The following is a 12,558-nucleotide window of genomic DNA, read 5'->3' as shown; positions in this document are numbered from 1 at the left end:
CCACTATCTAAGAAAGGAGGGAGAGAGAAACCGGGGAACTACAGATCTGTTAGCCTAACATCAGTCGCAGGGAAATGCTAGAATCTCGAATAAAGAATGTGATAACGGGACACTTCGAAAATAATGGTAGTATTGGGCAGAGGAAACATGGATTTAGGAAAGGAAAATCATGTTTAACAAACCTGTTGCAGTTTTTGAGGATGTAATGAGCAGAATAGATAAAGGGGAACCGGTGGATGTAGTATATTTAGATTTTCAGAAAACCTTTGATAAGCTCCCACGCAAGAGGGTAGTAAACAAAATTAGAGCACATGGGATTGAGGGGAATATTCTGGCATGGATTGAGAGCTGATTAATGGACAGAAAACAGAGTCGGAATAAATGGGTCATTATCAGGTTGGCAGGTTGTGACTAGTGGGTACCACAAGAATCAGTGCCTGATCCCCAGCTATTCACAATCTATATCAATGATTTGGATATGGAGATTAAATGTAATATTTCCAAGTTTGCAGATGACACAAAACTAGGTGAAATTGTGAGTTGTGAGAAAGATGCAAAGATGTTTCAAGGAGATTTGGAGAGGCTAAGTGAGTGGGCAAGAACATGCCAGGTGGACTATAATGTGGAAAAATGTGAAGTTATCCACTTTGGAAGGAAAAAGAGAAATACAGAGTATTTCTTAAATGGTGAGGGACTGGGAAGTGTTGAACTTCCAAGGGACTTGGGTGTCCTTGTTCATGATTCACTGAAAGCTAACATGCAGGGACAGCAAGCAATTAAAAAGGCAAATGTTACGTTGGCCTTCGTTACAAGAGAATTTGAGTAGAGGAGTAAAGATGTCCTCCTGCAATTATATAGAGCCTTCGTGAGACCGCACCCGGAGTATTGTCTGCAGTTTTGGTCTCCTTACCGAAGGAAAGATATATTTGCCGTGGAGGAAGTGCAACAAAACTGGCAGATGGAGGGATTATCCTATGAGGAAAGATTAAATAGTCTGGTCCTTTATTCTCTAGAGTTTAGAAGAATGAGAGGTGATCTCATTCAAACATAAAAAAATTCGAACAGGGCTCGACAGGGTAGATGCAAGAAGGATGTTTCCCCTGGTTGGGAAGTCTAGAACCAGGGGGACACAGTCTCAGAATAAGAGGCAGGCCATTTCGGAGTGAGATGAGGAGGAATTTCTTCACTCGGAGGGTTGTGAATCTTTGGAATTCTCTGCCCCAGAGGGCTGTGGAGGCTCTGTCGTTGAATATATTCAAGACTGAGATCGATAGATTTCTATATATTAAAAACATCAAGGGATATGGGGATAGTGCAGGAAAATGAGGTTGAAGATGAATGGCGGTACAAGCTCGAAGGGCTGAATGGCCTACTCCTCCTATTTCTTATGTTCTTGTTGCCCACTCACTTGATGTGTCTATATCTATTTGCAGCCTCCTTGTGTCCTCCTCATAGCTTATATTCCCACCAAGCTTTGTATGGTCAGCAAGCTTACATACATGACTCTGTCTCTGTATCTAATTCATTGATATAGATTGCCCAGCCCCGATCCTTGTGGCACTCCACTAGTTACAGCCTGTCAACTTAAAAATACCCTGTTTCTCCCTACTGTTTGCTTCCTTTCTGTTAACCAATCCTCTGTCCATGCTAATATATTACCCCCAACTCCAAGAGCCCCTTTCTTGCCTATTGGGTGATACCTTATCGAATACCTTTTGGAAAATCTACCACATTAACTAGTTGCCCTTTATCTACCCTGCTAATTACCTCCTGAAAAAACTCTAATAAATTTGTCAAACATAAATTCCTTTTATAAAACCATGTTGACTTTGTCTGATCATATTACAGTGCATTGTTAAGACTTGCTTACGAATAGATTCCAGCACTTTCCTGATGACTGATGTCAGGCTAACTGGCCTGTAGTTCCCTGTGTTCTCTCTCCCTCCTGTCTTGAATTGGGGTATTACATTTGCTAACTTCCAATCCGCTGGAATTTTGGAAACTCATAACCAGTACATCTGCTTTCTCTGCAGCTACCTCTTTTCGAACATGAGGACATAGACGATCAGATCCTGGGGATGTGTCGGATTTTAGTCCCTTAAATTTCTCCAGTACTTTTCCTCTGCTGGTATCAATTACTTTAATTTCTTCATTCTTAGTAGCCTCTAGGTTACCCTCCATGTAACTTGTGTCTTCTACTGTGAAGACAGACAAAAAATATTTAATCAACATCTCTGCCAAACAGGTAATGTCACAGAATCACAGAATTGTTACAGCACAGCAGGAGGCCATTCGGCCCATTGTGTCTGCACTAGCTCTCTGAAGGAGCAGTTCACTTCAGTCCGTTTCATTCTCCTGCCTTTTCACTGTAACCCTGCACATTCATCCTTTTCATATACCAGTCTAATTCCCTTTTGAATGTTTCAATTCACCCGATCTCCACCACACTTTCAGGCAGCGCATTCCAGACCTTAACCACTCACTGGGTGAAAAAGTTTTTCCTCATGTCAAGTTTGCTTCTGTTACCCATTACTTTAAATCTGTGCCCTCTCATTCTCGATCCATTCATGAGTGGGAACAGTTTCTCTCTATCTACTCTGTCCAGACCCCTTATGATTTTGAATAGAACATAGAACAGTACAGCACAGTACAGGCCCTTCAGCCCACGATGTTGTGCCGAACCTTTAACCTACTCTAAGATCTAAGTAACTACCTACCCTTCATTCTACTATCCTCCATGTACCTATCCAAGAGTCGCTTAAATGCCCCTAATGTATCTGCTTCTACTACCACCGCAGGCAGCGCATTCCACGCACCCACCACTCTCTGTGTAAAGAAGCTACCTCTGACATCTCCCCGAAACCTTCCTCCAATCACCTTAAAATTATGCCCCGTGGTGATAGCCCTTTCTACCCTGGGAAAAAGTCTCTGACTATCCACTCTATGCCTCTCATCATCTTGTACCCCTCTATAAAGTCACCTCTCATCCTTCTTCTCCCCAGTGAGAAAAGCCCCAGCTCCCTTAATCTTTCTTCGTAGGACATGCCCTCCAGTCCAGGCAGCATCCTGGTAAATCTCCTCTGCACCCTCTCTAAAGCTTCCACATCCTTCCTATAATGAGGTGACCAGAACTGAACACAATATTCCAAGTGTGGTCGAACCAGGGCCTTATAGAGCTGCAGCATAACCTCGCGGCTCTTAAACTCAATCCCCCCTGTTAATGAAAGCCAACACACCATACGCTTTCTTAACAACCCTATCAACTTGGGTGGCAACTTTGAGCGATCTATGGACATGGACCCCAAGATCCCTCTGTTCCGCCACACTACCAAGAATCCTGTCTTTAAGCCTGTATTCCGCATTCAAATTCGACCTTCCAAAATGAATCACTTCACACTTTTCCAGGTTGAACTCCATCTGCCACTTCTCAGCCCAGCTCTGCATCCTGTCAATGTCCCGTTGCAACCTACAACAGCCTTCCACACTATCCACAACTCCAGCAACCTTCGTGTCATCAGCAAACTTGCTAACTCAGCCTTCCACTTCCTCATCCAAGTCATTTATAAAAATCACAAAGAGCAGAGGTCCCAGAACAGATCCTTGTGGAACACCACTGGTCACCGAGCTCCATGCTGAATACTTTCCATCTACTACCACCCTCTGACTTCTATGGGCCAGCCAATTTTGTATCCAGACAGCCAACTTTCCCTGAATCCCATGCCTCCTTACTTTCTGAATGAGCCTACCATGGGGAACCTTATCAAACGCCTTGCTAAAATCCATATACACCACATCCACTGCTCTTCCTTCATCAATGTGTTTTATCACATCTTCAAAGAATTCAATAAGGCTTGTGAGGCATGACCTGCCCCTCACAAAGCCATGCTGACTGTCTCTAATCAAACCATGCTTTTCCAAATAATCATAAATCCTGTCTCTCAGTATCCTCTCCAATAATTTGCCCACTACCGACGTAAGACTGACTGGTCTATAATTCCGAGGGTTATCCCTATTCCCTTTGTTGAACAAGGGAACAACATTTGCCACCCTCCAATCATCCGGTACTACTCCAGTGGACAGTGAAGACGCAAAGATCATCACCAAAGGCGCAGCAATCTCTTCCCTTGCTTCCCGTAATATCCTTGGGTATATCCCGTTTGGCCCCGGAGACTTATCTGTCCTCATATCATTCATAATTTCCAGCACATCCTCCCTCTTAACCTCAACCTGTTCAAGCATATCAGCCTGTTCCACGCTGTCCTCACAAACGATCAGGTTCCTCTCACTAGTGAATACTGAAGCAAAGTATTCATTTAGGACCTCCCCTACCTCCTCCGACTCCAGGCACAAGTTCCCTCCACTATCCCTGATCGGCCCTACCCTCACTCTGGCCATCCTCTTGTTCCTCACATAAGTGTAGAACGCTTTGGGATTTTCCTTAATCCTACCCGCCAAGACTTTTTCATGTCCCCTTCTAGCTCTCCTAAGTCCATTCTTCAGTTCCTTCCTGGCTACCTTGTAACCCTCTGGAGCCCTTCGAATACTTCGATCAAATCACCTCTCTTCCTTCTCTTCTCCAAATAGTCCTAGTTTTTCTCATTTATCTTCATAATTGAAGTTCCTCATCCCTGGAACCATTCTTCTGAATCTTTTCTGTACTGTCTCCAATGTCTTGACATCTTTCTGAAAGTGCAGCACCCAGAACTGGATGCAATACTCCAGCTGAGGCCAAACTGGTGTCTTGTACAAGTTCAACAGAACTTCATTGCTCTTGTACTTTATGCCCCTACTAATAAAGCCCAGGATACTGTCTGCTCTATTAACCGCGATCCCAACCTGTCCTGCCACCTTCAATGACTTGTGCACATATACACCCAGGTTTCTCTGCCCCTTCACCCCGTTTAGAGTTGCACTCTTTATTTTATATTGTCTCTCCATGTTCTTCCTACCAAGAGGAATCATTTCACATTTCTCTGCATTAACCTTCATTTGCCACTTGTCTGCCCATTCCACTAACTTGTCTATGTCCTTTAAAAGGTCTACACTATCCTCCCCACAACTCACAATGCTGCCAAGTTTCATATCATCCACAAACTTTGAAATTGTTCTCTGTACACCAAGGTCTAGGTCATTAATATATATCAGGAAAAGCAAGGGTCCCAACACTGATCCCTGGGGAACTCCACTACAAACCTTCCTCCAGTCTGAAAATCACCAATTAACCATTACTCTTTGTTTCCTGTCACTCAGACAATTCCATATCCATGTTGCTACTGTCCCTTTTATCCATGAGCTATAACTTTGCTCACAAGTCTGTTGTGTGGCATTGTATCAAACAGCTTTTGAAAGTCCATGTTCACCACATCAATAGCATTGCCCTCATCAACCCTCTCTGTTACCTCCTCAAAAAACTCCAGCAAGTTAGTTAAACATGATTTTCCCTTAAGAAATCCATGCTCGTTTTCCTTCGTTAACCTGCATTTGTCTATGCGCCATTTAATTTTGTCTTGAATTATTTTTTCTCGAAGTTTCCCCACCACCAAAGTTAAACTGACTGGCCTGTAGTTGCTGGGCTTATCTTTACACCCTTTTTTGAACAAGGGTGTGACATTTGCAATTCTCCAGTCCTCTGGCACCACCCTCGGGTCTAAGGAAGATTGAAAAATTATGGCCAGTGTCTCCGTGATTTCCTCCCTCCCTCCTTGGATGCATCTCATCCCCGGTCTTAGTGCTAAATCCACTTTAAGTACAGACAGCCTATCTAATGCATCCTCTTTATCAATTTTAAATCCTTCTAATGTGTGAATTACCTCCACTTTAACCATTGCCTGTGTTGCATCTTTTTCTTCAGTAAAGACGGATGCAAAGTATTCATTTGATATCTCAGCTTTGCCCTCTGCCTCCATGTGTAAATCCCCCTTATGGTCCCTAATCAATCCCACTCCTCCTTTTACCACCCTTTTACTATTTATATAACTATAGAAAACTTTGGGATTCCCTTTAATGTTAGCTGCCAGTTTCTTTTCATGCTCTCTCTTTGCTTCTCTTATTTCCTTTTGCATTTCTCCTCTGGACCTTCTATATTCAGTCTGGTTCTCAATAGTATTTTCTACCTGGCATCTGTTATAAGCACACTTTTTCTTCTTTATCTTAATCTGTACCTCTTTTGTCATCCAGAGAGCTCTGGATTTGCTTGCCCTACCTTTCCTCTTCGAGGGAACATACCTTGACTGTGCCCAAACTATTTCTTCTTTGAAGGTAGCCCATTGTTCATCTACTGGTTTTCCTGCCAACCTTTGACTCCAATTTATTCGCCCAGCTCCATTCTTACCCCACTGAACTTAGCCTTCCCTCAGTTAATTATTCTTACTCTGGACTGTTTTTTGTCCTTTTCCATAGTCAGCCTAAACCTCATGATACAATGATCACTGTTCCCTAAGTGCTGTCTTCCTGATACTTGATCCACTTGGCCTGCCTCATTCCCAAGAACCAGATCTAGCAGTGCCTCTTTTCTCATTGGACTAGAAACATACTGGTGTACACATTCTAGGAACTCTTGCCCTTCACTGTGCTTTACACCACTACTATCCCAGTCTAAGTTTAGATAACTAAAGTCCCCCATTATAAATACACTGTAATTTTTGCACTTCTCGAATTTCCTTGCTAATTTTTTCCTCGACATCCCTTCCACCAGTTGGTGGCCTGTATACAACACCGAGCAATGTAACTGCACCTTTTTTGTTCCTTAGCTCTCGCCAAATTGATTCTGTCCTCGACCCCTCTGGGACATCCTTTTTCTCCGGCACTGCAAAGCTCTCCTTAATCAATACCGTCAGCCCTCCCCTTTTTTTCCCTTTCCTATCTTTCCTGAACACCTTGTATCCAGGAATATTTAACATCCAGGCCTGCCGTTCTTTAAGCCAGGTCTCTGTTGTAGCCACATCATATTCATGGCACTCTGCGCCCGTACCTCACCAACCTTATTAACCCCACTCCGTGCATTCACATACATACACATTAACCCTGATTTAGACTTTACTACTTTCAACTTTACTCTGACCTCGCCTAATAATTCTCTACTTTATTGCTATCTCTCTCTCTCAGTATTCTCTGCACCTTGGTTTTCCTCTCTGATATTTCCTCCTGGTTCCCATACCCCTGACAAGTTACCACTTTTGCTTCCCTCCAATCTGAACTCCCTCTCAGGTTCCCATCCCCCTGACAATCTAGTTTAAACCCTCCCCAACAGCATAAGAAATCTCCTTGTGAGGATATTCGTCCCAGTTCTGCAACAATGCAAATAATGTCATGGCATCTGGAAATCCTGACAACCCAAACTGACAAATCATAGCCCAGTTTGAAACTTAGATAAATAATTTTGATCTTCTCCCCAAGGTACTTTATTTGACTCAGTATTACACTGATACATTAGTGTGGACTGTGAAAGTTTAAGAATAATTGAGACAAATCAGTATTGGGTCTGTATATCGGGCACTTTTCAGTGTTTCAGGAACATTTTCTGTCTTGAGTGACCAAACCACTTGATTGGTCGTCAACTTTCAGATTAAAGACTTGTCATGTCACAATAATTGGGAAATCAATGTGCAATAATAGCCAGACAAGTCAAGAAATTGTCATACTTTTTGTTGGTCATGGAGCAGATCCAGTTTAGAATGGACTCTGCCTGATTGGGATCTATTTTCACCACCCGCTCAGATATAACGATTTAATCTTTTAAACCTGAACTGTCAACCTTGCTCTAATTCACTGTTTAATATGACACTGTCAGGGGTGAGATGTTTCTCATATTCTTCATTAAAGATGGTTGATTGATCAATGTATATTAGATGCTAATCCCAGTTCCCTATCGGAATGGAATTCACCTTCCATTGGAACACAGTGTGCAGAAATCCACTGTCGTCATTTCCTCTGTTTCAATGGTGCTATCTCATGAAGTCTGGAGGCTGGCGATTGGGAGGCTGGCGATTGGGAGTCTGACGATTGGGGGACTGGGGGGGATGCTGGTGAGGCTGCTGATCTTGAGGCTGCTGATCAGGATGGCTGCTGGGGAGGCTGGTGATCAAGAAGCTGGTGGGGAGGCTGGTGATTTGAGCGGTTGGGGGGAGCCTGATGATCAGGGGGGTTCAGGAGAGGGGGAGGTTTGTGATCAGGAGAGTTATGGGAGCTGGGGGGAGGTTTGTGATTGGGAGGTGGTGACTGGGTGGTTGGAGGTCAAGCTGAGAGAGGCCAATGGCCTCCTTGAGGGGTGGTTGGTGTCCCCCACATGTATGATTAAAGAGCCATTTGTCTTGTGGAGCTGACAGCTTCAATGGAACAGGAAGTTGGATGGGGTGTAAAGTGAGCGGCTGATTTGATATTGCCCACTTTCTGCTATTGTCTGACAGGAATTTCTGCCTCATAAACACTGTGGAATTAATTCCCTTTTAACAAAGTTTTACTTGTGTCGACCTGTAGTTTTGTGACTGACATATCTGGCAGACATGTTGATAAAGCTGCATTTTCATTATCTTTCCCAGGACCTGAGTGTTTTTAACTTTGTGTTAATCTTCCTCAGCAGACAATCCTCAGACCAAAATAAAACAGCAAACAGTCCATGACAATGTTCATTTACCTCCTGCTTTCATCCTTTTATAACTGGTTTGTCACCACTTTGCATAAAGCAAACTCTCCTTATGCAAAAGCAAAAATACTGGAAATCCGTAATAACAACAGAAAATGCTGGAAATACTCAACTCTGTTTCTCTTTCCACAGATGTTAACGTTTCAGGTCAAAGATCTTTCACCAGAACTTTATATAGATTTTATCACTTTTAGTTTGGGGCTCTGTGTCCAGCTTTGTCCTTGTCATACTTTTCACAGTGTTTGGAAATTTCACCACCTAATTTCTTTAGTTTCAATCCAACCCACTCCCTGCTCTCTTCTGCTCAGTGACACACTGTTATTTACCATCCCCAATGGCTGTGCTACATACAGTTCAGGAAAAGATCCCCGAGACAATATGGTGGTTTCTCTGAGGGAGACAGAATACTAATAGAACTGTATAATATTTACAAGCTACGGAAAATTGATATGTGAATAAGCAATTTCAAATAAACTCCAGAAATCTATCAAATTAATAAGATCAATTTGTTGGTATTAAGTCAGAAGCAATAACTTATTGAGTTCATATTGTTTTACAAGTACAGCTCTGGAGGACTTGTATGTTGTACTATATATTTTAAATGATCAGCTACTTTGAAAGTATTTTGACTTTTGTAGATTACATGAATAATTGATTTTTATTTCGAAATGTTGTTGTTCACCAGGTCAATTCCACGTATTTGGACCTGATCATCCTGTTGTAGCCATTGTGGGTGAAGATGCTCTATTGGAATGTCAGCTTGTGCCAGATCTATTCATCAGTAACATGGTGGTGCAGTGGCTTAAATCAGGTCTCGATTCACCAGTACATGTGTACAGAAATGGAGAGGATGATATTGTCGTTCAACACAAGAATTACAGAGGAAGGACTGAACTGATTAGAGAGGAACTGACTAAAGGAACCATTTCTCTTAGAATAAAGAACACAACAGTATCTGATGAAGGGGAATATACATGTTTAGTTGATGACAGAACTGATTCAGCAGAAGCTGCAGTTACACTGGAAGTTGTAGGTTCGTAAATATCTACCTACACGTTAATAACTTGTCGAAGTGATGTGTTTAAACTCCTGTTTAAATTGCAAATAGATTAGAAATAGGTTTCTTTAGCAGTTGGTGCAATATTCATGATAATGAATAATTCATGTCCATGTTAATTTCATATTCCTATGCTCCCAGTCATGAAGCTGCACTCGGGAGATGTGAGAGATGAACAGGCCGATTCTCGACCCACAGATCTTTGAGCACATGGGGCAGGATGTCCCATGAGGTAGTGGGATCCGGAGAGAAGGATTTTCTTCCTTTTCTTTCCTTCTCTGTCACCACTCTGCCTCATCAATAAGACTTTTTATTTGGACTCAAAGCATGATGCAGCTTGATGAACAAGTTGTCACCAGTTTGAATGGTTGGTAAAGCTCCTCCCAGTCATCAATGTCAATGCTGACACACTTCATGGAGAACTTCAGAATGTCTTTGAAGCATTTGCTTTGTCCTCCCCGGAACACTGGCCATTTGAGAGTTGAGAAAACGGGAGCTGGAGGGTAGACGGTTTTCGGCCATCCTGGACATAGTGTCCAATCCATTGAGGTGATTTTGCAGGAGTTTTACCTGAATGCTTGTGGTGCTGGCTTCAAGAAGGACACGAGCTTTTGTTCGACCGTCCTCCCATTGAACCCGGAGGATGTGGCAGAGACATTACTGATGAAATTTCTGATACACAGTCCAGATCTCTCTACACTACAGGAGTATGGGATAACAACTGCTCTGTACACTAGGACTTTTGTTGACTTGCGGAGGTCTTTGTTGTCAAACACTCGCTGCAGTAGTTTGTAGAAGGCTGAGCTGATGCAGCTGATCTGGTGTTGGATCTCCTGATCAATGGTGGTCTTTTGAGAGAGGTAGCTGTAAAGGTATGGAAAGTGCTCAACATAATCCAGAGTGTCTCCTTCAACATATATGGGAAGTGGAATATTTGGCCGACCAGGTGTGGGTTGATATGAGTTTTGGCAACATTCAAGTACAGGTCGAGTCTCTTGTATGTAGAATTGAAGAGATCGAGAGCAGCTGGCAAATCTGGTGCAGAGTGGGCAACGACACTGCAGTCATCCACAAACTGTAGATCATGTATGTCTGTGGTGGTCAGTTTAGTTTTGGCACAGAGATAACTGAGGTGAAAGAGTTTTCCATCTAGGCGGTATTTAATACTCACACCAGAGGGCAGTTGATCTTTGATCAGGTGAATAGCGACTGTCAGGTAGATTGTAAATTGTACGGGGTCTGTCACACAGCCTTGTATGACCCCGGTCTGGATTTTGAAGATGTCTGTTTCAGAACTCCCACACAAGACAGTTATATCATCATGGAGCAATTGCAGGATTGTGATGAAGTTTCTTGGACATCCAAATCTTTGAAGCACAATTCACAGAGCCTCGTGTGACTGACTCAGATTGATGAATGCACTGAAGAGTTTCTGGGGTTCTCAACATTTTTCTTGGATTTTTCTGGCAACAAAGACCATGTCAGAGGTTCTTCTGGAAGATCTAAAGCTGCATTGTGTCTCTGGGAGGATTTCATCAGCCACAGGAAGTAGGTGATTCTGGAGAATACGTGTCAGGATGTTCCCTGATATGGACAAGAGGGAAATACCTCGATAGTTTGCAAAACATGATTTATCTTCCGTCTCGAAGATAGTTACAATTGTTGGCAGGGGTGGGAGGGTGGTTAGTGGGGAAGGAGGATGGGTTCATTTTACTCCCAGATCCATAGGATGAATGCATGGAGTCTTGATCTGAGCAAAAGCCCACCAGTCAATTAGAATATCATTGGGGCCGCAAGCCAAGAGTGACTTGGTTCCTGCTCTACTGACTGAGCTGGCCAAGTCCTGAAGAACATATCTGCCAGACTGGGCCTGCAGCAGCAGGTGATGAGAGAACCAACAGGAGGGAAGGGCCTACCTGTCCTGGTCTTCACCAACCTCCTGGTTGGCAACTGCATCTGACCATGACAGCATTGGTAGGACTGACCTACAGGACCTGCAGAGTCCTTGTGGAGATTAAGTCCTGTCTTCACACTGACGATACCCTCCATCGTGTTGTGTGGCTCCACCACCATGCTAAATAGGATGGATTCAGAACAGATCTAGTAGCTCAAAACTGGGCATCCATGAGGCACTGTGGGCCATCAGCAGCAGCAGAATTGTATTCAGTCACAATCTGTAACCTCATGGCCCAGCATGTTCCTCACTCTACCATTACCATCAAGGAACAATCCTGGTTCAATGAGGAGTGTAGCAGAACCTGCAAGGTGCAGTTCAAAGGTATACTGAGAAATGAGGTATCAACCTGGTGAAGCTACAGCACAGGACTATGTGCATGCTAAAGAGTGGAAGCAGGTTGCAGTAGACAGAGCTAAGTGATCCCATGACCAACAGATCAGATCAAAGCTTTGCAATCCTGCCTCATCCAGTCATGAATGGTGGTGGTCAGTTAAAAACAGGAGCAGGAGGTTCCACAAACATTCCCATCCTCGAGGATGGCAGAGCCAATCATCACAGTGCAAAAGACAAGGCTGAAGCATTTGTAAATATCTTCAGCCATAAATACTGATGGATGATCCTTCTTGCCCTCCTGCTGAAGTCCCCAGCATCATCGATGCCAGTCAGCCATTTCAACTCACTCCACGTGATATCAAGGATCACCTGAGTGACTGAATACAGTAAAGACTATGGGCCCCAACAACATCCGAGATGTAGTGCTCCAGAACTAGTCATACCTCGAGATAAGCTGTTCCAGTACAGCTACAACTGACATCTACTCAACAATATGGAAAACTGTCCGGGTATGTCCGGACTACAAAAAACAGGACAAATTCAATCTGACCAATCAGTGACCTATCATTC

The 12,558-nt window shown here is 43.3% G+C and overlaps 1 protein-coding gene across 2 annotated transcripts in view; it reads left to right on the top strand.

Moving 5' to 3' along the window:
* LOC137362542 (butyrophilin subfamily 3 member A1-like) overlaps positions 1 to 12,558 on the top strand; it is a 142,087-nt gene that overhangs the window by 51,072 nt on the left and 78,457 nt on the right. For both annotated transcript variants that reach the window (XM_068026930.1, XM_068026931.1), the window contains exon 3: positions 9,327 to 9,674. In XM_068026930.1, the coding sequence (XP_067883031.1) occupies positions 9,327 to 9,674 (348 nt within the window). The remainder of the gene's footprint in view (positions 1 to 9,326; positions 9,675 to 12,558) is intronic.

Source organism: Heterodontus francisci, unplaced genomic scaffold, assembly GCF_036365525.1.
Source record: "Heterodontus francisci isolate sHetFra1 unplaced genomic scaffold, sHetFra1.hap1 HAP1_SCAFFOLD_631, whole genome shotgun sequence".
NCBI classification, from domain to species: Eukaryota; Metazoa; Chordata; class Chondrichthyes; order Heterodontiformes; family Heterodontidae; genus Heterodontus; species Heterodontus francisci.
This window is presented reverse-complemented; position numbering and strand designations above follow the sequence as displayed.